The sequence below is a fragment of the Canis lupus genome, chromosome 5 (assembly GCF_011100685.1).
Source record: "Canis lupus familiaris isolate Mischka breed German Shepherd chromosome 5, alternate assembly UU_Cfam_GSD_1.0, whole genome shotgun sequence".
NCBI lineage: Eukaryota > Metazoa > Chordata > Mammalia > Carnivora > Canidae > Canis > Canis lupus.
The window spans coordinates 18177044-18201492 of record NC_049226.1 but is presented as its reverse complement, the minus strand read 5'-3'; the positions used below and the strand labels follow the sequence as shown (position 1 = coordinate 18201492).

At 42.6% G+C, this 24449-nt stretch overlaps 1 protein-coding gene across 17 annotated transcripts in view; it reads right to left on the bottom strand.

Annotated features, from left to right (window-relative positions):
* The window catches only part of CADM1 (cell adhesion molecule 1), a 325552-nt gene that overhangs the window by 20916 nt on the left and 280187 nt on the right, over positions 1–24449 (bottom strand). For 7 of the 17 annotated variants that reach the window (XM_038536071.1, XM_038536073.1, XM_038536065.1 and 4 more), the window contains 4 exons: positions 21398–21497; positions 18136–18308; positions 13426–13506; positions 2978–3010 (listed from right to left, as the gene is read on the bottom strand). In XM_038536071.1, the coding sequence (XP_038391999.1) occupies positions 2978–3010; positions 13426–13506; positions 18136–18308; positions 21398–21497 (387 nt within the window). Of the gene's footprint in view, positions 1–610; positions 712–2977; positions 3011–13425; positions 13507–18135; positions 18309–21397; positions 21498–24449 lie in introns of those variants that run through there. The other 10 variants (XM_038536078.1, XM_038536080.1, XM_038536067.1 and 7 more) reach the window with 5 other exon arrangements.

Sequence of the window (24449 nt, the reverse complement as noted above, 5' to 3'; positions counted from 1 at the left end):
GGTCACCCTAATCTAAAAATCCCATTCTTACCCTCGCTTTTACGTTTACCCTCAATTAGATGCTTAAAAACACATTGTGACTGATTGTTGTTTGGTTTCTTTTTTGGAGAAAATCCATTTGATTTTGAATCATGCCCATGCACTTCTAACCTTCCAATACATGCTTATTCCAACCAGATATTGGTAAGAACAAATGGTCAACATACATCAACAACTGGTATAACTTCATACGTACTCTAGCAACACAAGCTTGAATAAAGTATTTTAATGAGTCTTCAAAGGGAAAGCTTTTTATAATTTTTTTCCGTCTTTATAAAAGAAAAGAGAACTGTAGAAGGAACTCCAGTATGAAAACTTTTAAGACCAATAAGGTAGCCACGAGAGGCTGACCTACTATGTCTTGTCATTTGAGTTGCCAAGTTCTCAGACCACGCCATTTTTCTAGGCCCAGATCTCTATCATGAACGTCTCAAGGTTGTTCTCAAGGGAATCTGAGTCAAAGGTTGTTGCACTGAAGAAGCTGGTTTTAGCCATAATTCACTTGAAGACAATCAGTTCCAGATCTTCTTCTCTCTGGAAATTGGGACCTCTGCTTTCCAGTTTCCACCATATTCTATCCCCTTTTCTACCCTGATGACTGATCTGAAGACTGTTTTCCCTCCGTCAAGGAATGTTGACATGAAAGCTTTTGGCTGTAGGCTGAAGAGTATGCTGTTCAAGAAGGTGGTGAGGATGCTATGAGAATATGAGCCAAGTTAGGAGAACGTGTTTATAAATGTATTATATGGGAGGGGGGCAACTTGGGTCGCCACTTCTCTCCTCCTGCTGTTAAGGAATAGCGTGGGTGTGTGTGTGTATGTGTGTGTGTAGCATTCTTTTTTTCCCCCCTCCCCAACATTTCTCGGCTCTGGGCCATTTCTCATGTACTTCCAGTCATTGAATGACATCCTAGTGGTGTATCGCTGGCTTGAACACTGCTCTCGAACTAAGGCAGTGAGTGGTTGCTTCTCTTTTTCCTGACACAGGAAAACTATAAAGTCTTACTCCAAGTGTCTCTTTGTTATTCCACAAAAGAGAGATCACTGTCCCTTTCTCTTTTCAGACAGAAAGACCCGATCCTAGACCATGACGGGCCCCTAAGTCAACTTCTCATTTTTCAGGTCAGGGAACATATTTCCTACTTGGGATACTTCACCCGACTCCAAGACCTACATCAATTAGAGTCACATAAGTACATGGATTTTATCGAAGGGACCTAACAAATAGAACTCTGGAGTCTTAGGAGATAGAGGATCAATATTTCTTCAAAGATCTCACAGAATTCAGGAATCTTATGGTTACATTTGACCCTGGAGTCAATTATAGGAAGCTCAGAACTTAAAGCATCTTAAAAAGAATAGAACAAAATCTCTTGAATGACATTAAAATAGCCTTAAAGCTCTGAGACTAATCGATAAAAGTCAGGAAGTGCTCAATTAATGATGAAACCTACAAATAACTAAGCTTAATGGAGTGCAGTGCCGAGCTGTAGCAAGCACTATGGGGCATTACCTGAGAAAGTGGAGGTTTTATAACTAATTGATTTCTCATGATTGCTGGTGTATCTGGCCCTTTCCCTTTTCCCTCTGTGGTGGTGACAGGAAAAGGCCAGGTGAGGTTTGAGGGATGTGGGGAGGGATATACGGCTCCATACCTAAGTTCATTTCGCTTTCTTGGAATTCCTCACTGGAAAGTCCAAGTAGGGGGGTGATGTGCCAAGCATCAGGGCCTGACCTTTAGGGACAGCTCGCACAGGACAGGCTTCACTGAGAGATTTCTGACTGACAGGTCCTCAAATGTAGGTCTGTTTTAAGGAAGTCAGTCTGTGCCAGGAAGAGAGGTTTTGCTAAAAGATGCATGACCAGTGAAGGGTTGGCTGCTCACCCCTGGTCACCTAAATGATGGATTCCAACCTTGCACAACATGCGAAGTAATGTCAATAGGCCCTTTACTGAAAAATTCCCTTGAACTCAATGATTAAAATTCAGCCCAATTTTTAACTAACGTTATCTTTCTCCAAGCACAGTATCACCAGGGTTAAGAGTTAGGGAATAAAGTCATATACAGATGAAACATGATTCTAATTTTCTGATTGGAGAGACACAGAAAAGTTATTAGGCTTATTCCAACCTAGTAAGCCAGAGATGAAATTGAGAAAAGGATGGCCGTTTTGTTTTTCTTTTTTAATCACCTTTTGGTTACAGCCATGACCACCTTTTTTTTTTTTAGTATTTTGCCTATCAGGTACTCGCACACGAATGATTTTTTAAGTGCCACTTAATGCTGTTAAAATTTACATATGGTGTCATTCCTGGTTTGGAGAGGTTTCCCGCCCGATGCCAGCATAAGCCTGCACGCACACACAGAGATTAAGAGTTAACTGGCACGGGTTTGCAGAGGTAGATATGATTGGGAACATAATTAAGAGAAGAGCGATGACCTCTCTCCTCACCAGCTTGTGAATTTAAACAGGACTACGCATCTGCCCATCACTGTGCTTCACAGCCTCAACTATGAAGGGGCACGCATGATCCCTCTTCCAAATGCATCTGGGATTCTAGCCTATCAACAAAGAAAGCAACTGGGCCTTTGATCCAGAGGCTATGATTTTTAGGCAAACAGTCGTTTGTGAAGTCCCTCGTGTTTCGGTGTCCGGGGGGGTGGGGGCTGTGTCCACGAGGGCCAGGTGCAGCCGGACCCTCCTGTACGCCTGCCTGGGAAGCGTGGGCCTCGCCCCAGACCACAACCACCGACTACTGAACTCACAACAGAAATGACAAGACTCGACATCCTTCCAAGCCTTAAGAATTACAGTATATGTATGAGATCAGTCTACTTGAACACGATTTCCCTTGAAGACTGCATTTCTCTTTTTCCCAGGCTTGCCTTGCCTCTCAGCAGCGCTGAGAAAGTAGATAAACAGTAATGTGATACCAACCGTGAACTGCTGGCTCTGTCGTCGCGGCCGTGTCTACAGACGGGAACAGAGGATTGGAGGAAGGGAGGAGACAGGAGGAACGGCATGCAAAAAAAGGGAAAATGGAAAAAAATGGAACAGATAATATATGAGCAAGCTTTCAAAGAACATCGCGTGACAAGCAATAATAAATGAAAAGCAAAAAGCATTTGAAGTGAGTTGCACTGTTTTAAGACATGCCTTCAGCTCAAAGCTGCGAGCCAGTGAGGAAAACAGTCAATTCTTTGGTTCTGGGGGTCTTGCCAGGACACATCTACTTGCTAGTCAATAGTCAGGGGAACATGCAAAGTGAGGAGAAACACCAGTGCAAACTCGGTGGCTCTGAACGCATTGGGGCTCAGGCCCATGGCAGAAAAGCTCAGGCGGCAGGCTGCCTAAACAAGGGATTCATACATTCAAACATTGCCTTTGTCTGAAGCCAGCCCACGGCGGGCACTCGGGCCTCATGACTGCCAATCAGGCATCACTGAATCAATCGCACTTTTAGGATCCGTTTACGGCTTACGCTCAGATGCCTGCAGATGAACATATGAGCTCAAATTTTCCATCCCATGTTATTATTTCAGCAGAGTTCGGCTGGAAAGTTCCATTAACGGGGAGGCCATGGGAACGAACATATTAAAGGCTTCCAGACACACACCCCCTGCCCCCAGTCCCCCCTCCACCACCGTGAATCCCTTCTTCGCTTTGCGGCTCTAACTGTGTTGTTACAAACCTAAGAGCAGAAGACCAGCACGGACACACTCAAGTCCACACAACTTGCCAAACGCCACTTCCCATCCTGTGACCTTCCACAGCTTAGAGTATCCGGCCGTTCCTCTGCTCCCAGTGCAGCACCACGCTGGCTGCGGGGAGCTGCCAGGAGCCCTGCTTCCATGGCTGCAGCAGGAGATGGCGCATTCCCTTTCTCCCTGCCAGATGCACTTGCTGTGGAAGAAAATGTGGTCTTTCTCTCTCTTCTTCCATTCCGGATGCTGTTCAAGTTTTCTCTTCCTTCTGCTAGGCTTCAAACCAGGCCTGCTGTCCTGGCTCCTCTTCACAGGAAATTGCTCAAGGGGCTCAAGAAATTTTCCTTTGCTTTTTGGCTAGAGGGAAAGTGGGATAAATATCTAACAAAATGCACGATGACATTCTTTTTTTGAGTTGTATTTTTTTTTTTTTTTTTTAAATACCACTCCGGTGGCCAACTTCATTCCAAAGTCAACCCATCTGGCCCCGCTTTAGTGTTCAGATCTATATGTTTCCAGTATGTCCCCTTCCACACTTCCCTTATGGCCAGGAAGGGATGGTGATGTGGCACAGGAGCTCGTCATCTGTAGCTGGGGTGGCATCTTTGGTTAAAACTGAAAGTAGTTACCTGTCCTCCCACAATCCCTCCCTTACCACAGCTGGTAATTATTTTCATAAGTTCTAGAGACTTCAAAAGACTCTTCTGGACTCGACACAGGCAATGTTTAAATGCAATGGAATGCAAAAAAAATAAAAAATAAAACAAAATTTTTTTTTTTTTTTGGTCAAATGAGCCTGCTGCTTCTGATTTATAAATTAGGACACATGAATTCACACTGGTGTTCCCCTTCAGTTGGCATGCTTTCCTCAGGACCCTATAACCATCAAAAAAAAAAAAAATGCAGCCCTTTTAAGGAGCCAGAATTAACCAGCAGTCTGAGAAGCCACTGCAGCTTTAATGTCACTTATAGCTGAGTTTCTTAAGAATAGATGAAGGAAAGAAAAACATAAAATACACCGCATAAGAACACAATACTTACTTACAAGTCAAGTCTGTATGCATAAAATAGCAGTAAAAAACAATACCAAAAATTGTACAGTTGAAACATCTCTACACCAGATTGTCATGACACAGTTGACACATCTCCTTACTTGAAACATCCAAGTCAAGTGTTAGTTTGAGGTGCTTTCAATTTAAGGGGCAGGATCAAATGCACATTTGTACAGAAGCATTTATATGCATGTTAATACATTTTATGGATAGGCACTGGCTCCTTTCCAAAAGGAGAAAAAAAGCAGTAAACACTTTGGCTTGTTATTTTAATAGTAGCGCTTCTCATAAGCTTTAATTTTAGCAGGTAAATAATTAGCATAAAATGAAAGAAAGGAGGTGGAGTAAATCCTAAACGGTAGAGCCCTCAAAAATCTATCATAGCATGAACCGATGATTCCTTGATTTACTGTCTTCCTGTATCACAGCACTGTCTGTTTTATCAGGAAACCAAACTAAGTGACCCTAGGCGTCGTCAGCTTCCACGTGGGCCCTAGAAAATGAGCGAGCAAAGTCCACAGTGCAGCTTGCTTCCCCATTCTGGGGATGGGAAATCCATCAATTGTACCCAAAAGGGGAGGAGAAAGGGATGCTGAGGAGTGGAAGGGGGTGGGGTGGGGGACATCTTCTAGAACAGCTAAAAGCAAACACATGTTCAAGTCAAACCACACAGTCACTGCGGCTGGAAATGGCAAAGCCATGATCAGCAATGGAGCAGGAGAATGTAGCAGACACACAGAGTTCGAAGGAGGTTTGAGGGTGTGTCAGGGGAGGCGCTGATTCTATTTCCCTAAGAGCATCTGGTGTGTTATCTGAACAGAGGCTATTTCAAGTAAAGAATTAAAAAAAAAAATTCTTTAGAAGTGACTTTGTGCTCCCTGCAGGAGAGCACTGTAACAGAATCTAATTCTCCCTCATAATTGCATTATGACTTCATGCAGAAACCACAGACACCCTGGCTCTGAAGTGAGTGCCGCTCTGTGAAGTAGGATTTATTAGGGGTGTCTTAATCAGAAGACTGGTGACATGTACCGGCCCACCCCTGTGAATCAACTTGTGGGGTCACTCTGTTGTTTGATAACATTTGAAGGGTATAGGCAAAATGCAAAGAGCAGATTTCCAAAGTAGGTTAGAAACGCTGTCATTAGCTTGAAAAACGAAGGTGCCTAATTGTCCTAACAAAAACCTTTTTCAACTTCATTTTCCTGCTGCCTTTAGAAAGTCACCTGGGCTAGGCCTCTGAGTAAAAGACTTCTCAAAGAGTTGAGTTGGGCTTATGGCGGTCGAAGGCTTATGGAATTAAAAAGGCCTTGCTGAGCTATTGTCTCTATTTTAGTTTTAATTACAACGAGGGCAAATTTATAGTACATTTATTTCATGTGGTCAACATCAACAACAAAAAAACCAATCCCACGTTCTTGCAAACCCAGTAAATGTGTACGGCCTTAATGGTCACTCTCTAGCTGTTTTATGAGTATAATCAAACAAGGTATCCAAGGGCAGGCCCTGCACTATTTGAAAGATGCCCATTTCACTAAATATTGACTTCTCAGTCTCCCAGCCATACAAACAGTTTATGGCATCGTATCTTGAATAAATTAAACGTCACCTATATTTCACGTGGCAGTATAAGATATTTAGAAAATGCAAAGGCTCTGACAGTGTGGGAGATTAGAGACAGTAGCCATTTAACCAAGAAACCAAAAAACTGAACTAAAACTAAACTAAAATAAAAAAATTTGCTGCACGAGAGGCAGCTGGGCAATATTTAGTTGAAACAGTCATGTGTAAGCTCCACTGTGGCACATTCTAATCCTTTCATATGGATTCTCTCCAACTTAGAATTGTTCATTGAGTGTGACAGACTGGAGGTTTAAAACTAATCCATAAATTAGTCCGTGGTCTCAAACACAACGGGCGCCATAAATGAAAATGAAAATCCTAGAATAAAATTAAATTCACAACCTTAAATACTTTTTTCTTTTCCAATTGCTCTGTGGTGCTCCTGCTTTCCAATGCAGATTCACTGCAAGACTGCATTTTGGGGTGTGTGCGAGCAGGGTGTACATTAAGAAATGCACAGTGTAATAACCCAGAGAACCCAATCTGCTCAAAAGCAGAGCTTAATTGTAAAGAATTTAAATTCTCCCATTTTGATTGTCATAAGCTTAAATGAAAGCATACTAAGCAGTCCAGACATATTTTAATACACTTTCCCCGAGTTTATTTTCTTAACTAAAGTCAATAAGGAGCCAATGGGTTTTCTTAATTGAATTCCCCTTCAGTTTGTGTTACAGAGCTGCTTTAAATCTAGACACTAGGGCAGGCAAGGAATTCCCCTGACAATTTTATTTTCCAAGTTGTGTTCTGCCGGCCAATATATATTAAATATAGTTTTTTTTATTCTTTTCTTTATTTATTTCTGACTTATTTAAAATCTATTGAAAGCAAAAAATACGTGCTGGCAAATTAAACTTTGAAAATTATTTTCTACTGGGTTCCCGGTTCATTTTCTTTCCAACTATGTCTTGCTTTAATTAAACTCCCATTTCTCAGGGACTGGAGACAGCGGACAAGAATAGAACAGAGGCTAAGAGGCCCAAAATAAGAGTCATGATCAAGGTCTCTTCATTTCTTCAAGTCCCTCTTCCCCTCCCCTTCCCAGGAAGAGATGGGGCACCACAGAACAGCAGGATGGAGAGTGGCTTGGTTTTTTGTTAAGCAATTTCAAGTTTTTGTTAGTTAAAAGCTTCTTCAGAATTGTTCACTAGGGCTGCTGGGCCCCTGAGATCTTTTCATTTGCAAACCAGATGTTCTGAAAATAACAGGAACCTGTACCCTTGTCTTTTCCTTTCCTCTCACAGGGGATAGGACTTTTCTCCCCTGGGGTGGGTGAAGGCTGTGTGGAAGGAGGGGCAGAGGGGGAGGCAATGCTCTCACCTGGGAAGGCACAGGTGAGGGCATTGCAGTGAGGGTGAAGGTGGGGAGGGACGGGGCTCTAGAAGTAGAAGCTTCTAGTCATCTCTGGGTAGATGCTGGAGGGCCAGGTCCTTCCAAGTCTGACCTTTCCCACCATCAAGATGGTCACTTTCTGAGCTCAGGAAACCCATATAGATGACACTAGTTTTCTGCACTGTGGACAAATCCTTACTATGGAAACAGGTAAAATCTTTATCTCTTGGATGATTTTTAAACAAAGAGCATAAAAGTATGGAAATTATGATAGAAGCAGTAGAAACAGAAAAATATCAGTTCCCAATTCTCATTTCCCTTTTTTTTTTTTTTTTTTTTTTTTTTTAAGGCAGAATCAGAAGCATGTGGGTGGCTGAGTGTTTGGCTCAGGTTGTGATCCCGGGGTCTTGGGATTGAGTCCGACATTGGGGCCCCCACTGGAACCTGCTTCTCCCTCTGCCTGTGTCTCTGCCTCCCTCTGTGTCTCTCATGAATAAATAAATAAAACCTTAAAAAATATATTATTACTAATAATATTCTTATCAGGTATATTGGGCTATCAGTAAGTAACTACTGAATAAATGTGTGACACATAGTCTAAATGGAGTAGAAGCCAACTCTAGAAACAAAAGCTAGAATGAGAGATGCGTATTTCCTAGCAGCAGTGGCTTCATATATGCTCAGAACATATATAGAACATACACACATACTGAAGACAGATGCTTGAAATCAAGTTGGGCCTTCAGACTTAATTTCTGAAACACCATCCTTATCTCCCTTCTATCCATTCCTTGATGGCAGACCAAACTACTTCTCCTGTGATGCTCTCCCCGGTCCTGTCCATGCTACCTGGTCAGCCCTCACAGCAGAGTGGTGCCTGCTATTGAGATCCAGTGTGGAGAACCTGTTCCCCAGACCCTGTTTTAAGGGTATCAAGGAATTTTGTCTCCATGGGCATAATATGCTGTACATATTATGGGTGCTTGGTATTTGGTGAATGAACCCCTAAAAGCCAATAAGCATATGGCCCTTACACCAAGCAAATCCCAATAGCACCATGCAGGTATCATTAAGCTAAGACCTGGCGATTATCTGCTTTATGTGAAGCTAGGCTCCCTACTGTCACTTTGAAGGTCCTGTAACAGTTTGCCATAAGCACAGGTGTACTTCTTTCCTTTCTATTTAAGGAACTGAAAACATGTGCCTCGGTGTTGGGCTTCCCTCACTTGGCATACTCTCTGAATATCTCTGAAGGATAAGGCTTGCATTCACAGTTATGGGATTGGATACATTTTATACACACAACAGCTTGTGATACCGCATTATGAAAACCAAAATAACGATGTGGGCCTGGGGGCAGGACTCACTTTCTCCAAGGTACACTGGGTTTGGAGTGCTTAGGTATCAAAAGAAGAACACCACTGTTTTCTTTTCCAAGAAATACATAATACTTAATTGGATACATACTTTAAAAAAGAGAAAAACTCATTTAGAAATGACCTATTTCGTTCCTGTGAAAGGATTTTTAAATATGTTTCAGATTTTGGCCCTATAGCTATTCATTTCTTATTCCAAAGTGATTTTAATGCCTTAATTTATGACAGTCACATGTATAGTGTGACCAACAGTCCCTGAATTTCCTATGGAAGCTGCTAAGGGTGTTTATAACCTAGTGCTATGAGCTTCTAAGGCAGACTCTCATTAAGCATCTAAGACAGGACAAGACTGAACAGAAACAATATAATATCCACATTATCTAGGGAGGGAAACACAAACTATTTTCCTAAGGTGACTATACAAAAAAGCTGGACCCAACTATCAGGCAGGGTTTAAAGCTACCAGCCCAGAAACAGGTCATTTTATATACACCTCATACATAGAGTCAACTAACTTCAAAGAAAATTCAAAACAAAAACCAAAACAAAAGAGCCCCCCCCCCCCCAGGGCAGTAGGCTTTTCTTTGATTCTAATTTCAGAAAGGAATCTATATGAAGGACTCTGAACTCAGATGATGGTTTGGCTGGCTCTATATTTTAACAGAGGGTTCAAGGGGCAATTTAATTATGTGGTTTGCTCTTCAGTATCCGTGAGTGAAACCACACGGACAACTTGAGATGAAAAAAAAAGGAAAAAAGAAAAAAAGGAGTGGGGAATTGTCAATTGCAATAGTTGTATCAGAAATATCTGATCAGAATATCAGTGTGCATGAGATAGAAGAGACACCTAAGAAACTCATGGCAAATCACAATGAGGCTCTGGATGGCTCCTGTTTCAATTCTGTCCCTCAAAGGGATTTTAGGAAGTGATTCTAATGACATTAACGGCCTAAGACTTGTAGAGCCGCAGTGAGGTTGACAGGGCAAGTGACATTCCTTTTAGTCCTCCAGAGCCTTCAAAAATTCCTCCCCTAGAAGCTACCGCTAGACGTGTGCCTTCACCCGAAGCTCGGGACCTGCTCCATGCACATGGGACAGGAGTCAGAGCCGCCCAGCTCCTCCCACCCATCGGGTCTAGGACTCGGGATGGCAGCATCACATTGGGCTGGGCTCACAATTTTTCCCTTCCCGGGGTCTCCGGGACGAGGCTTTAACATGCTTTTGAAGGAATCGGGTGACTGGGGACTCCAGGATGCTCTGCCTCCCTAACAAGGGGGAAAATTCGATTATCCTGGTTATGGAAGATAAAAGATAACGCTGAAGCACTTCCTTTCAGAGAAATCAGAAATCAACTATGACCTTCCGAGTTTAAAAATATTTTTCTATTGCATTTGTACATTTTCTTGTAATGAAACTGTGACCTGGGGAATGGGTTTCAGTTATTGCATCTGAGTGGGAGAAAAGAAATGGAGGACTGTGGGCTGCTTCTTTTTCTTTTTTTCTTTCTTTCTTTCTTTCTTTCTTTTTTTTTTTTTTAAAGCTCAGGCTTTATGTTACTGTCACTGGATTTAGCTGTTGCAGCTTTTAAGGCTAATGGTGGCTGTAATGTAGCAAACGGTACAAGAGAGAAGAAGAGTGGAAATTAATTTAGCTATCCATTTGTCAAGATTCAGTCTGGAAGATTTTTTAGGAACCAATCTAAATCTCGGGGATAGCCTGGACCTTTAAAATGGGACACACGATCATTCAGCTCCATAACCTTTAATCTGTTTGAAGTAAGGAGCAAATGTTAAATTCCACAAGTGTACTTTCTGGGCAAGATAAATATATGTAAGACTGCTTGTTAAGACACGGCAAGCTGAGAAGATCATGTCCGTTAAGGCAATGGATCCTACAATGTTGTTTTAGAGGCAAAATTACTTTAACTATTCTTGGGTGTGCCACTGAGAAATCTGGGTGTTTACGGCCACGGATGCCTTCTGCGTGTGGACAGGGTTCAAGTGCTGGCGCTGAAAGGCATTGTGCACCTGTGAGCTCATTGTTGTGTCTCAGGGCGTCTCGGGCCGGGAGCAGAGAGGGGCCAAGACAAGCCCCTGATTTTAATCACCTTCGTATGGACAGAAATACAGCACTGTTTGTTTCAAGAATTTCTTCTTGAATGGAGTCTGTCTGCTGGGAACTCTGAGGACAGTGAATTATAGCTGCTGGAGGACACAAGAGTAGCTTTAGTCAGGGGTAAAGGCTTAAGGCTGTGAGTGGAGGCACCTCTTCTGTGTTGCTGAGAGTTGGGGTGGGAAGGGGGAGTTCAGGGAGTGCTAGGAAAGGTCTTCAAAAACAAAATGCAAAAACCAAAAGTCAGCCTCAGCTAGAAAGAAGCCAGCCACAAATGAAAAGTGTTGTTCCATGTTATGGAGAAATGGAGTGTTTCTACAGAGCAAGGAAGGCCTCCACTGCCTTAAAATAAAGACCTAACTAGCCACAGCCACCTAGACGGAACCTTCTAGGAGAGGGAGTAAAGGGCTGGCTCATTCCTGGGCCCCTTCTGCAATGACAGACCGACTACCTGTATAGGGCAGCAAGGGGGTTGGAGGTGTGAGTTCCCAGGGACATCCAGAGGGCCGTTCTTAGGAAATTTCACAAAAACTTGCTATGGAGAGCTCAAGCCTAATTCAGTTTACAGCCTGGATAAGCAGCAAGAGAAATCACGAGAAGTCAAAACCTGGCTCCCAGTACAGAAAGTTGCTAGCCCGACCACCTGGAATCAGGAAGGAGCATGTTTGCTGTGCTTGGGAATGAGGTGGAAAGCGGGGGGAGGTGCAGGGAGGAGGGGTCTGGGTACTCTGCTCAAAGCTGAGTTTACTTAAGCAGCAGAAGGAACTGCAGAAATACACACAGACAAGAATTTAGGAAGCAGCCTGGATGGAGCGGAGTTCAGAGTGAGACATAACCAATTGATGGATTTTCAGAAGATTTTAAGTGCAGGCACTGATGTTTTCATAAACAACAGCCAGAAAAACCCTCACTGGTGGCTTTCTCTAAGGCTCTCTTTGTCCCACCCTGAAGGGTTAGAAAGGTGAAGAACAGGGAGATTAGCTGATCTACTGTCCTATCTCATCAACCTCCTCTTCCACGGAACACTCTGGATTTTCATCATGCCTGTCTCACCGACTCCTGTGAAAACCGGAAACGTCTCCAGACAGTCAGTGTAAAGGACAGGTGCCCTATCTGGGGTGCTAACGAGGACCTCCACCGAAGAATGATGAATTATATATTCAGTGCTTTAAAAGAAGTCCTGTATCCTGGGGTGTGGAGCTCAGAGAGACCTTGCAGTCTCCTGGGATAACAGAATGAAGCAGGAAAGTTAACTTTTAAAGAATTTTTTTTTTTCCTCAGAGAATAATTACTTTTACTCGTTCTGGGGTCAGTACTCCTACACATGGTTGGGGAAGCGCTTACCTAAGGATGTCTAGTAGACATGGTGCAACCATAACCTTTCCTGCCACCGTAGGCAGAGGAAGCGCCAAGGCTCCCAGACAAGCAACATCAAGTGGTATGAGAGCTGCTGGGTGCCAGCAAGGGGATGGATGGCACACTTCCTCCCTCAGTGATAGAAATCAGAGACAATGAACCTCATTTTGAATTTTGAGTTTCGGCCAGTCCAAAAAAGATAAAGCCACAGAGTCACAATGGCTGTGGCTGCCTCTTCCACACCTCCAATATTTAACTGAGGGCTGTGGGGGGTACGTGAGTGCTCAGCTCAGAGAAGACAAGTGACTCTCTCTGACCTCCTGACCCAGGCAACACAAACAGGTGGTCACTTTGTCAGCAGGTACTCTGGGGCAGGAAGGATGGAGATGTACTTCGAAACATGGCCCGCATGGGCCTGTTAGAGGGTGTGTATTTTCCTTCATATGAATTAAGATGGAATTAAGACAAGGAGAAGATCCAAAGCCAGAATACTTACCATTTCATCAACCGTGGCTAAGCCTAAGCTATCGGCATGTAATAGCCAGGCTGCCGCTTTCTCTAGCATTCTGCTTTGAATAGTGATGCTTAAAAAAGAATTCTCTTAAGTGTAAGCTGCAAAATATCTGATCTACTGTTAAGTGCCTGGATGTTAAAGATTTTCTGGGGTCCTTAAGATTCATCTTAAGAACACAGCAGCTAATGTCTTTGAAGTTCCAAAATAAAGGAACAATTAAATTCCAAGGATTTCAAGAGAACTTTTCGGCTTCTTTGCATACATACCAGAAAGACAATATACATTCAGGACATTTTCAGTGGTAATGAAGGTACCGTACCTGTGATGATGGTAAGGATGATGGTGGTGGTGGTGGTGGTGGTGGTGGTTGTTGTGGGAGGAGGGATAGTTGTGGGGGGATCTGGATAAAAAAAAAAAGGAAAATCAAACCCACAATGCTGAACACAACAATGATCAGTAATGACAAAACAAAGGCATGAGGACATTGAGATGTTTGTTTGATGACATCCCCCTCTGAAACCAAAAGCTTCCCCGCCTTCCCACCGAAGATCTGTGTCTTGTAATCGTAACCCAAAAACCTTAGTTGGAAAAGCTAAGAAAGAAGAAAAGAGATTTGTATTAATGAAGCGAACTAGGGATGAGGAGATGTGAAGGAGAGAAGGGAGGAAAAAATCAAAATAGGATACCCCTAGCCTAATCTGATTTCAAAGGTGAGGGTAAACCAGCTCCAGGCCCAAGAGTCACTTCATTTTATACTATTGCAGATGGGAGAAAGGAAGGAGATGACGCTGCTCTATCAAAAGAGCTCCTATCGGCCAAGGATGAGTGTGCTCCTGCTCCCTGCTCTCCATGAGGGGTAACTTCATTATTCCCCATCAATACATCCCAGCGGGAAGTAAAACTACTTCTATGCTTGTAATAAATACAAAGAAGAGAGAATGTCACCACTAAATATCAAGTTCCAGGCATGTGAGATTTTACTGAGATTTTATTTTTTTTAAAAGTCAATAAATTTTACAACCTATAAATATTAATACATTAGCTGCCTTTGCTCACGCTAAAAGCTTGACCTAAGTGGATGGCGATGATAAGACCAAAAGCCCGCCTTCCATCTTGTAAACAGGATGAAATATAAACGAGGTTTGACCCTCAAAGCCAGGAATCCCAGAGGGAATCCTGCGTTAGATGTTTGATATACTGTATATTCTTCTATCATCTCAAAAATTATTTGGGGGACAAGGGAAGGGCAAATATGAAAGAGAAAAAATAAAATCCTGAGCCCAAATGATCAAACTGAATGTGTTAAATTGTCAGCAAGACTTTGAACTAAGCAATCATTCTGCTATAATAGAGCATAAGACGATTTGAAGGCTTTTGATTTTAAATTTTATCTAAAGCACGTCAACTTTCTCTTCCTGACACATCTGGTGTCCTTTTATCTCCAAGTGAGCTCTCAGATTGTCTAATTAATACATCAAAACTTTAATTATATACTGCACCTTTATTGGCTTTGGTACAACTTCCTGAAAGTTTATAAAAACACTATTTTGGCGCCTGGTTGTAAGGTCTGCTCAAAATGATGCCTACTATCGATCAATCCAAGGTTTTAATTTTGCTCACAAACTTCTCTCACACATACAGAATGTATGGATTTGATGGGGAAGAAGCAGCAGCAGCAAATTGTTCTGTTTTACAGGAGACTGTGCTCGTTCAAAGTTGTGGACATGAGTGCTTTAAAGCAGCCTCACAGAGAAATCCAAAAAGGAATTAATAATAATAATAAAAAAAAACCCCACACGCACACACAAAAACACATTCTCCTCCAAGAAGCAGAGATGGTTTAAATTAGTAATTTCAAACTACCTTTTTAGATGAACAGGCAGTTATGTTCAGTCTTGCTTCTTGGACACTTTCTCATGGAGGCCCCAGGTAAGGAAGCATTCTGTGACCTGGCAGGTCACATGGATGCACCCATGCCCTGCTGCAGGCACTGGGACAGATACAGATGAGCAAGGTGCACTGGCCTCCGAGTTGAGCTCCGAAGACATCCTGTGCCCTCTACTACCTAGCTCAACGGTACCTGGAGAGGTGCCTGCTGCCCAGCATGTGGGCAGCTAATGTGGTTTTCCTGTTCTGGTTCAATTACAATATTTATCACTGGGAAGGAACATCTGTGCCTGAGAGACTTCCCCTGAATATACTCTAATGCTATTTCTGTACCACTCTCTCTCAAAGTATTGGCACAAAATGTGGGGTAGCCACAATACAATCAAAGGGGAGCTGAAGGTCCGTTTTTGAAATATGATTTGAAAATACGATTATGAACAAGGGGTAGACCAGACTAACAAGGGCAGGGACTTCAGAAAAAAGGTCACCAGTGCCTTTCATTATGTGAAAATCACACACTTTCAATTATTTTCATCACTACCGGGGTAACTGTTGTCCTTCACATCTGGCTCAAGTGACCTGAATGAATTAGATTCCGTTAACAGATATAACCTCATCGCTCAGATCGTTTCTAGGAGTAAGAGCAACGTGAGGCCACCATTTAAGAAAATACAGAGTTGGAGCTAATGAGCTGTGTTTGACACATGGAGGCTAAAAGAACAAAACCAATCGGGGTTCAGGCACTAACCAGCTAGATTCTCCAAGTACAGGAGTTATTTCCAGAGAATTAAACATTTTAAAAGCACGTGAATGCTTAGTTCATAAAGTACTCTGAATGTTACTGCAGTAGTACAATAAATCACCTTTGAAAAGAAAACCTACTTGCCATCTTCTCAAGTTGCGAGGATATTTTACTAACAGACTAGCAGTACCTCAGGCTGGTGTTCTAGCCTGCCATTCCAAGCACTGCTACTGGCACAGCTTAAGGGAGGCAAGTAGAATGTTGCAGATTGAACAGATCCCTAGACGAGGGCAAGTGCACCATCCTGGGTTGGGGAGATGTGTTTGTGTGTGTGTGTGTGTGTGTGTGTGTGTGTGTGTGTATGTGCTTGTCTAAACAGGTAGGTTGCTATGTTTCTTGGCTTTCAATAACGTACTCCAGCCCAGCAAGTGTATTCCAAAAACAGTCTTATGTTTGGTGGGAACTGTTCTACTGGGAAGCAAGAGGCGCTCCAAAGTAAGAATTAAGACACAAATGTCCCCATGGACTTGGCCCTCCAAGTATCTTGGCTCGGAAACAGAGTTAGTGACCCTGTGAACTTGGGCAGCTTAGATGACCTTTCCAAACTTCATCTGTCATCTGAAAAGTGGGACGAGGATAATGCATACTTCCTGGTGTTACTGTGGAGAGGTGGTCACTCTTGTGCGACAAAATGAGCGCCCAGCAAGTGCCAGCTGTAAGCTGGCATCCCAGATTATCAAAATACCTCGGTGTCCGTCAAATCCACAAAACATTTCTTGAGACATGGGAACAGTAGGTACGATAAATCACAATTGTTTCTCCGGAGATAACTTAGTTTCTGAATCAAGGAAGCATATAGTAGATTAGTAGGAATTTACCACCATTGGGACCCACCGCTGACCAGTGGCAGCAATGGACAGGGCTCGCACGAGCGTCAAACCCTCATGGACAGAGCAGGATTTACCTTCCACCCCCTGGCATCAGCAGACTGTGAACAGTCTGAGGCACAGGCAGCTGTGTACTATCACCTGGAAATGGGACGTGTGGCAGCCCCTGGCACCTACACGGGACCGCCATTCCCTTCACTTGGATCTCCTCAACCACTGGAGAGAATTAATGCTATTCCATGTGTGGACTACAGACAACATGGGCGGTGTATGCAGAAAACAAACCTCAGAAGTTTACAAACCAGGTGAGTAGATGTGATCCTGTAATTCTGCATTTGTTAAAAGGGTAAAAAAAATCCCAAAACTTCAGGATTAGATTATAAGGATTATATTTAAATACCCATGTAGATATGGTGTAAAGCATGTTCTGATGTCCTCAAAAAGACAGTGACTCCTGTTTACTTCATAAGAAAAGTGGTCAGGTTCTAATACATAATGATGTAAGTATTCCATAGGTATAGTTATGTGTGTATAGGTGTATATTCACATACACTTATATTGGGATTATTTACGGTGCTAACAGGAAGAAATAAATGTGTACACACATACCCATATATTTGTAAGACGCTGAGATTTTTCTGGCCTGTGGTTACTCACTACATGTAGTGTCAGTTCATGACTATGCTTCCTGGTATAAAAACAACCTAGAGACATCGATTGGACAGAAGAGACTCAATCTGTCATCTTACAACTAGAAAGGCAGTGCACTCCTCAACTAAAAACAGAATATTCACTAGACACAAAATTGACATTAAGATATAAATGGGAAAAAAAAGTCTATAATGCCTGACACGTAGTAGATGCTCAATAAACATGTGTTGGTTAGAGAATGCAATTCATGATAATATATGCTTTAATTATCCTGTAAAAAGATATTAAGAAAACAGACAAATTTAAAAATAAATACATTCATGTCTGAAGGAGTAGCTATGAGTGGTTTATGCAGCTATAAGGACCTTATATATATATATTTTTTTTTTTCCCCAAGTATTTACCAGCTTGCAACATCTTCCAGAATGTAATAGCTTCATGTTGAAAACAGGATACTTCTGTTCATCAAAGCAGGAAAAAGGCTAGCTGAGGTATCACAGGAAAATACCACTGGGAATAAACTTTCTGAGCTAAATAGCCATTAATTGGGAAGGCTGAATTTTGCAGTCATTATTTCTAACATAATCTCCACTGCTTGTGCCTGAGGATACAGCTTTCCTGCTCAGCATGACCAGGGACTGTGATCTAGCGGGAACTCCCCACGATCAGAGGGAGAGAAGAAAAGTCACTGCCCTCCCAGGTGGAGATGCTGGGGTCCACCTCAGGCCAGGCTTCTTTACGTTCTCGAAGAAAACAAACTGGCTTTTGGTTTTCAACTGGACCAAAAGCTCTGGGAGTGAATCACAAGCAGCAGCTACGCGTAAATGAGTCTAGGGGAAGACTGTTTTAGCTTTCCACGTACCGTAAACATACAGCATATAATCCGAGTGAGCTTTCCCCACTATGTTAGAGGCTTCACAGCGGTAAGTACCATTATCTGTTTTGTTTAGGTTATTGATGAACAGGTTGGGCCCAGACAGGACGGCGTGCTGAGGCATCTCGTCATCGACTCTAACCCAGGTCACCATCACCGGCCTGCAGAGTAAAGAGGAGGAACACAGGCTGCTTTATTATTTCCCACCAAGTTGCCTGTCTTGGCTTCCCACCTGTATGTTACAGGAATCGCATGCAGGGTGACACAATTAAAGAGGACCTGCTGGATGTGTTTTAAGTTCACAGAATTACAGCTGTGAAGTCCCCTCAAATCTGTTTGGAATAAACTTTTTTTGAAAACATTATCAGGTGTTGAGAAACTTTCAACAGAACACATGCCGGAGTCTCATTATTTCCAATTCATCTTTAACAAATCAGCAAATAAACCAGTGCTCCCTATTTTTATGCCCTGCTGTGTGGTTTCACACCAATTCAGACAGGACAGAGCTCACCCATCGTTAATCATCTCATTAATTAGGGGAAAACATCACATTCTTGGCTAGTGATACATGCATTAATCTGATGGTTACTGATACACAAAGACCCTTGCTTAGAAGCCACTTGTAATATTTGAGTGGATTTCAAGTTTTGCACAAAGAAATGGACTTTTACATCTGAGTGCTGCTATCTTTTGACCTCTGCTGTTGGGAAAACCCACTTCTATTTATTCTGGAAAGATGCAATCACTTCTTTTCCCCTTAACTCCTACCCGTAACCTGCCTCCCCCAACTCAGTCCACTTTCTCTACTTGTTCCTGGGCAAAATGCCTTGCTTTGCTGGCTCTCCAAGCGCCCCATGCTGTCATCCCCCTCCTCCCCATGTGCACCTGCAGGCCCTGGGCTCAAGGGTGAGGCTCTGGGGCAGTCACTGAGGGGCACAGCTCCACACGAGCTCCTTGTGGCACTTGCACAGAAGCATGTTTGTGTTAGGGATTTCAAGTACTACATGTGCATCCATCAGGGAAAAGCAAATTTCACAAGATGCTCCAGAGCCCAAATCATACACACATCAAGTCTTTCAAACTCACTGAATCTAAAACTTGAGTTCTTCAGGCTGGTCCCCTTAGCCTCCTGTGACACCAGGGCCACGTGGAAGACTGTGCCTGAAACTCTCATTTTAAAAGAAGGGCAGCAGAGACACGAGCACAGAGGTCACTTCCTGTCGGTCTACAATGCTGCCCAGGAGTGGCGACAGGACTTAAGACACGTTGCTTAATGATGAGCAAACACCCAAGTTAGCCCTGTCGAGTAGCATTCCAATTTTCAAATGGAATGTGAAGTTACAATTTTTCTTTAATTACACATGGGTTTGTCATCACAACCCAGTAAATTATTTAAAAATTAGTCCTGCATATGTGCTCCTTGCAGGCAATGGCAAATGGGTCTGCCTGGCAATCAGATCTAATGTCCTGCTGCTTGACAGCTGAAACAATCAGTGGGGGTAAGTGCTGAGAATATTCACAACATTTAATGGCAAGTTAAATTACCATTTTTATTGTATGCAATTTCTTGAGAAAATAAATAGGTAATATGCTAGAAGGGACCGCAGCGGAGTAACGTGTGCTTGCTCCCACGACCACACACCCGTTCCGATTTGAGAGGAGCAAACAAATACCCTCCTGGCATAAATGTCCTGAAGGAAACATGTAATTTACTGTCCCCGTGGCACATTCAATTGAACACAGTACCTTCTTCAGGGGGAAAAAAAGCACAGAAACAAAATATAGGTTAGCAAAGCCATATCCTATAAATGTGGTTAATGTGGCTGAATGTAGGTATTGCAAGTGGCGAGAGGCCTGTGAGAATGTTTTTCTCCAACAGGATTTTTTTGGAGGCAAGGCAAGCCACTCAACAGGGCATAATCCAAATAGTTTACAAAAAGAAAGATCTGCATCTTTTGCAGTGTTCAAAGGAGGAAAAAACAGCTCTGCCAAAGCTTGAAGCATTTCAAATCAAGTGACTGTGAAACACCAGAGGAAAAGCAAAACAGAACCAAGCCCATATCCTACTTCCTAACGGTCCTCTTTAAAGCTCCAAATGGTTAGTAGGACAGAAGCAGAGTCTTGTCCACAGAAAGGGAAGGACAACACAGAAAGGGCTGAAATGGGAAGAGAGCAGACAGCCGCCAGCCTCCGTCTGGCTCCCTGGTCTCCGTCAGAGATCACTCCTTAGCTGTAAATGGGGAGCATGCTTTCCAAAGATTTGGGGGCAGCTTCCTTAAGATGCTCAGAGCATGAAAACTGTGACAGTGAGGTTCATTAGTAAAACTCTGAGGGGCGGGGGGGGGGGGGGCGGGAATCATACCACAGGGACAGCAGAGGGAGCTCAATGCTGGTGTTTTTGTTGTTGGGGATGGACCACTCAAAGTTTGAACCTTTATAATCCCAACATTGACCCTGTTACATTTTAGGATTCCACGAATTGTTTTTTCCATAAGAAAATAATCTTCACTGTCCTAGAAAGAGGAGAGTCTCTACTCTCCCCAAATAAAACTGAATGAGGTCGACAGTGGCCTTGCTGCATGGCTTTTGTCCTGTATTAGTGATGATGTATAGCAGTTTCCCTAATTCACTTTCATTCAGCCAGGAAGCAGCTTCTTTATACTTTTCAATCAAACAAGAGTGTTAATAGGTTCTTTCTCTTATGCAATGACATATATGTTGTATTCCGTGATAAAAGCTCTAGGACCATTCCTTTCTAACAAAAATATTTCTAGGAGTCATTTTTCTTTGAGAGAAGGAGAAGCCAAATCAAAGGCAGGGCAAATTCATTTTCCAACGGCTGGCCCTAATCACAGCGGCTTAATTTAAGTCTGAAAACCATCTTCCTAGCAGCTTAGACATTAACACAGAAGGTAGCAGATATATCATTAGATTATGGGCATACCAAAAATTTATTAGGATTATTTTTTGTAAGAGAAGATAGTTCTGACAATCATGTTGATGATAATAAAATAGAATTAGCTGAGATTTCAATCTTAGCTGGCATTTCACTTTTCTTCCAATCCTGACCATTAAGAACCAGCCACAGATATTCATTCCCTCTTTCACTGACTATTCCTTATTTCTTGAAAAATCTTCCATACTTTACAGCAAGAGACAGGTGACAGGCTGGTGACTTGTGAATGCACATTTCCGTGTTGTGACATTTACTGCTCACGACCCTCTGTCAACCTTGGCCTTCAGAACTTACTGGGGCTTCCCGATGGCTTCGCATGTTAACTCGAATGCATCTCCTTCCCGGGTTAGGCCTTGTACAGGATAAGTCATCTGAATATGCACTTGAGGCTTATCTGTGTGACAACAACACAAAGTATAATGTTTAGCAAATGATATCAGGCAAAAATCAGACTTGCACGTTGCCACAAACCCCATACCACCAGCACTCCCTCTCTCCCTGTCCTCATGCCTTCACTAACATCCTCCTAATTAGTTAGTAATCCTGGCATTTGCTCAAATTAAATTGACTAATAACTCCAAGGAGTGAACTGCGAACAGATAAGAGATTCATAAGCCAACTGCGCCACATCAAACATTTCCTGTGAAATACATTTTGTTACATTGAAGTTTATCTCCAAACTCACTCAAGCTAAAGGAAACTCATTTGCCTTCATGCTGAGGTGAAGCCACAGATATTTGTGGTGCTCAGAATTGATACACTTTATCATATATCATATATTACTATGTGACAATATGTTGTGACAATGCATATTAATAAGTTTGCCTCTTCTACGCTCTTGATTTCAAATGGGACGGACAAAACTTCTGAATTCCACTCAAATGGCTTTAAGAATAATGAAATGGGAAGTTCTGGTGGTCCCAGCGAAACTTTTTGATGTCTCAACGTATACACATGAGAAGGAAGGATATGAACAGGTACTGAGAGCCTACTGTGGTAGGAACTGTCCTTGGGGGTGTAATGAGCCCAGTTTTAGGGATGAGGGCAGTGGTATCAAGAGAATGAAGTAGCCAGTCCAAGGTCATAGTGATAAAGAGAGACAGCCCCGAAAATGTTGGGGTTTCTGGTTCAAATCTGCATTTCCCAGTGGCAATCCATAATTAAAACCATGTAGAGCTTCTTTAGATGGTCAAGTACTTAGCTAACTGACATAGGTATTCCTGTATCTATTAGCTACTTAAAACCCATGGTTGGAGTTTGTGGGGGTTAGGGTACGAGGGATGAATGACGGGAGGTGTGGGGCACAGGGAGGGAACCAAGAGGGAATGGGATTAACTCAGATACATATACAAATACATTTACAAATAAAACCTGAATGGAATTGGGAGATTTTTTTTCCATGTTAAACTAACAAGCTATTAATCCCCAAATCAGATTTCTGATTTAATTCTGTGGCTCTGTAACTGTATATTTTTGGAAATGTACCCAAGAGTAATAAATGTGAGAGGGCAAGACATCACTTGGCTGAAAGGTCAAAACAATTTCCATAACTTTACTTTCTCAGACAATCACACCACCTAAACAACAGCCCCTTGGCCTTTTACAAGTACTGCTTAGCTCATTAACATTCATCCTATGGACTGAGAGAGAAATCAGAAATACGGCAGGGCTCAACAGATCTCAACCTGCACGCGGCTAAAATAAGCTGCACGAGGGAGTCCTCTCTGGGGATAGCTGCTTTCCAGACACATTTGTATAGTCTCGTTCTCATCACAGATCTTTCTCTTATGTCTCTGAAAGCCACGTGGCATTCAGAACCTCTTAAGAGAGCCTTCTTGTACACCAGTGTACACTGCACACTGTGAGCTGGTAACCCTTTCTGAGAAGCTAAGTCACTTGCCAGAGGACCTAACTTAACAGGCCCAAGAGCTCCAGCTGACCCCTGCAAAGTTATACCGTTCTATTCTCGGACTTGCTAGTGAAGGAGATGTTCAAAAGCAAAACGGTGTGGAGGTTTCCAGGTACTGGTAACTGGACCGGGAAAGTAGTCACTAAAGAGAGGCAGAAACGGACAGGATAAACAGGATGACCTTGAATGAAGACTGGCTTGCTGGGCAGAAGCAAGGGCTCCTGGCCACCCTCCTTGGAGAGTTCTGGACTACAGCTTACACTAAATACAACCACTGGGTGACATATGCAAATCTATTATTTTTGGTGGTGTAACACATAAACACAGAGCTGGCCAGTGAAGTTTATTACAAACACAAGATACAAACAAACAAACAAATCAATGAAAACAAACGCCAGGAGAAGGTTATGTGACTGAAAACATAGACAGCCAAAGATCTGTTCCCTTATATTTCACATTCGGAAACAGCAGAACTTACGGGGTTCCTGGTTGGGAAACTTCTGTGATTTTTACCTAGGAACCATTCTGGGGTGAGGATAAATTTAAAGCCCCAAATCTGGACTGAAATGTAACATTTGCTTATAGGTTAATCTCTGATCCACGGAAGGACTACATTTTCCATGCACTGCTGACTTCTGCCCATTAATTAAGGAGAAGCAGAATGCCTGTTGGCCTATGTGGAAGGTTTTGGGTTTTTTTTTTTTCCCTTGTGTCATTTACAAGCACACGGAGAGGGTCTATTTTTTAGCACAGTGCACTAGGAGTTTTACATGCTCAACTTCCATTAATAATAAAGAAAGTGTTGAAAATCTAATCCACTCTTGCCTCTTTTCAGTACCATGGACTTTTAGTTAAATGCTTTTTTATGTTACTAATGGCTGTTTCTCGGTTGCCAATTACTCAAAGAAATTAGGAAGAGCAAGCTAAGGATTTACTGTACCTGGAATTTATATTAAAAACACACACACACAACATACTAAGCCATAGAAAATGCACCCTCAATTTTGATAACTGATTTTCCCAATTTACTCCTCAGGTTCCTGGAGAAACATCTACCATCTACTTATGGGTACAGCTGCCACGGTTACCTTAATAGCTAGTTGAAAAGGTAAACATTAATCTTGTTTGTATTATACAGAAAAATGTCCTCCTCTGTTGACACATGCAGTATTTATAGGCATATTATCTGACTGTGGGGCAGCTGAACTATCTTCATGCCCAGCCTACAAACCACTCCGGCAGTCTCCATGTCAAGATCGATCCCCTTCGTTTGCCCTGAAAGAGCTCAGGTATGCTCAACAGGTGGACTAGACATTTCTGGGATTCCAGTGGTGCCTGTAGAACTCAGGGAGGTTAAATTTTCCTAGGAAGATCCTGACTACAATGTGAGTATGTCAAAATCCTGCACAATCCAGATGGCTGACTGAATAGCCCAAA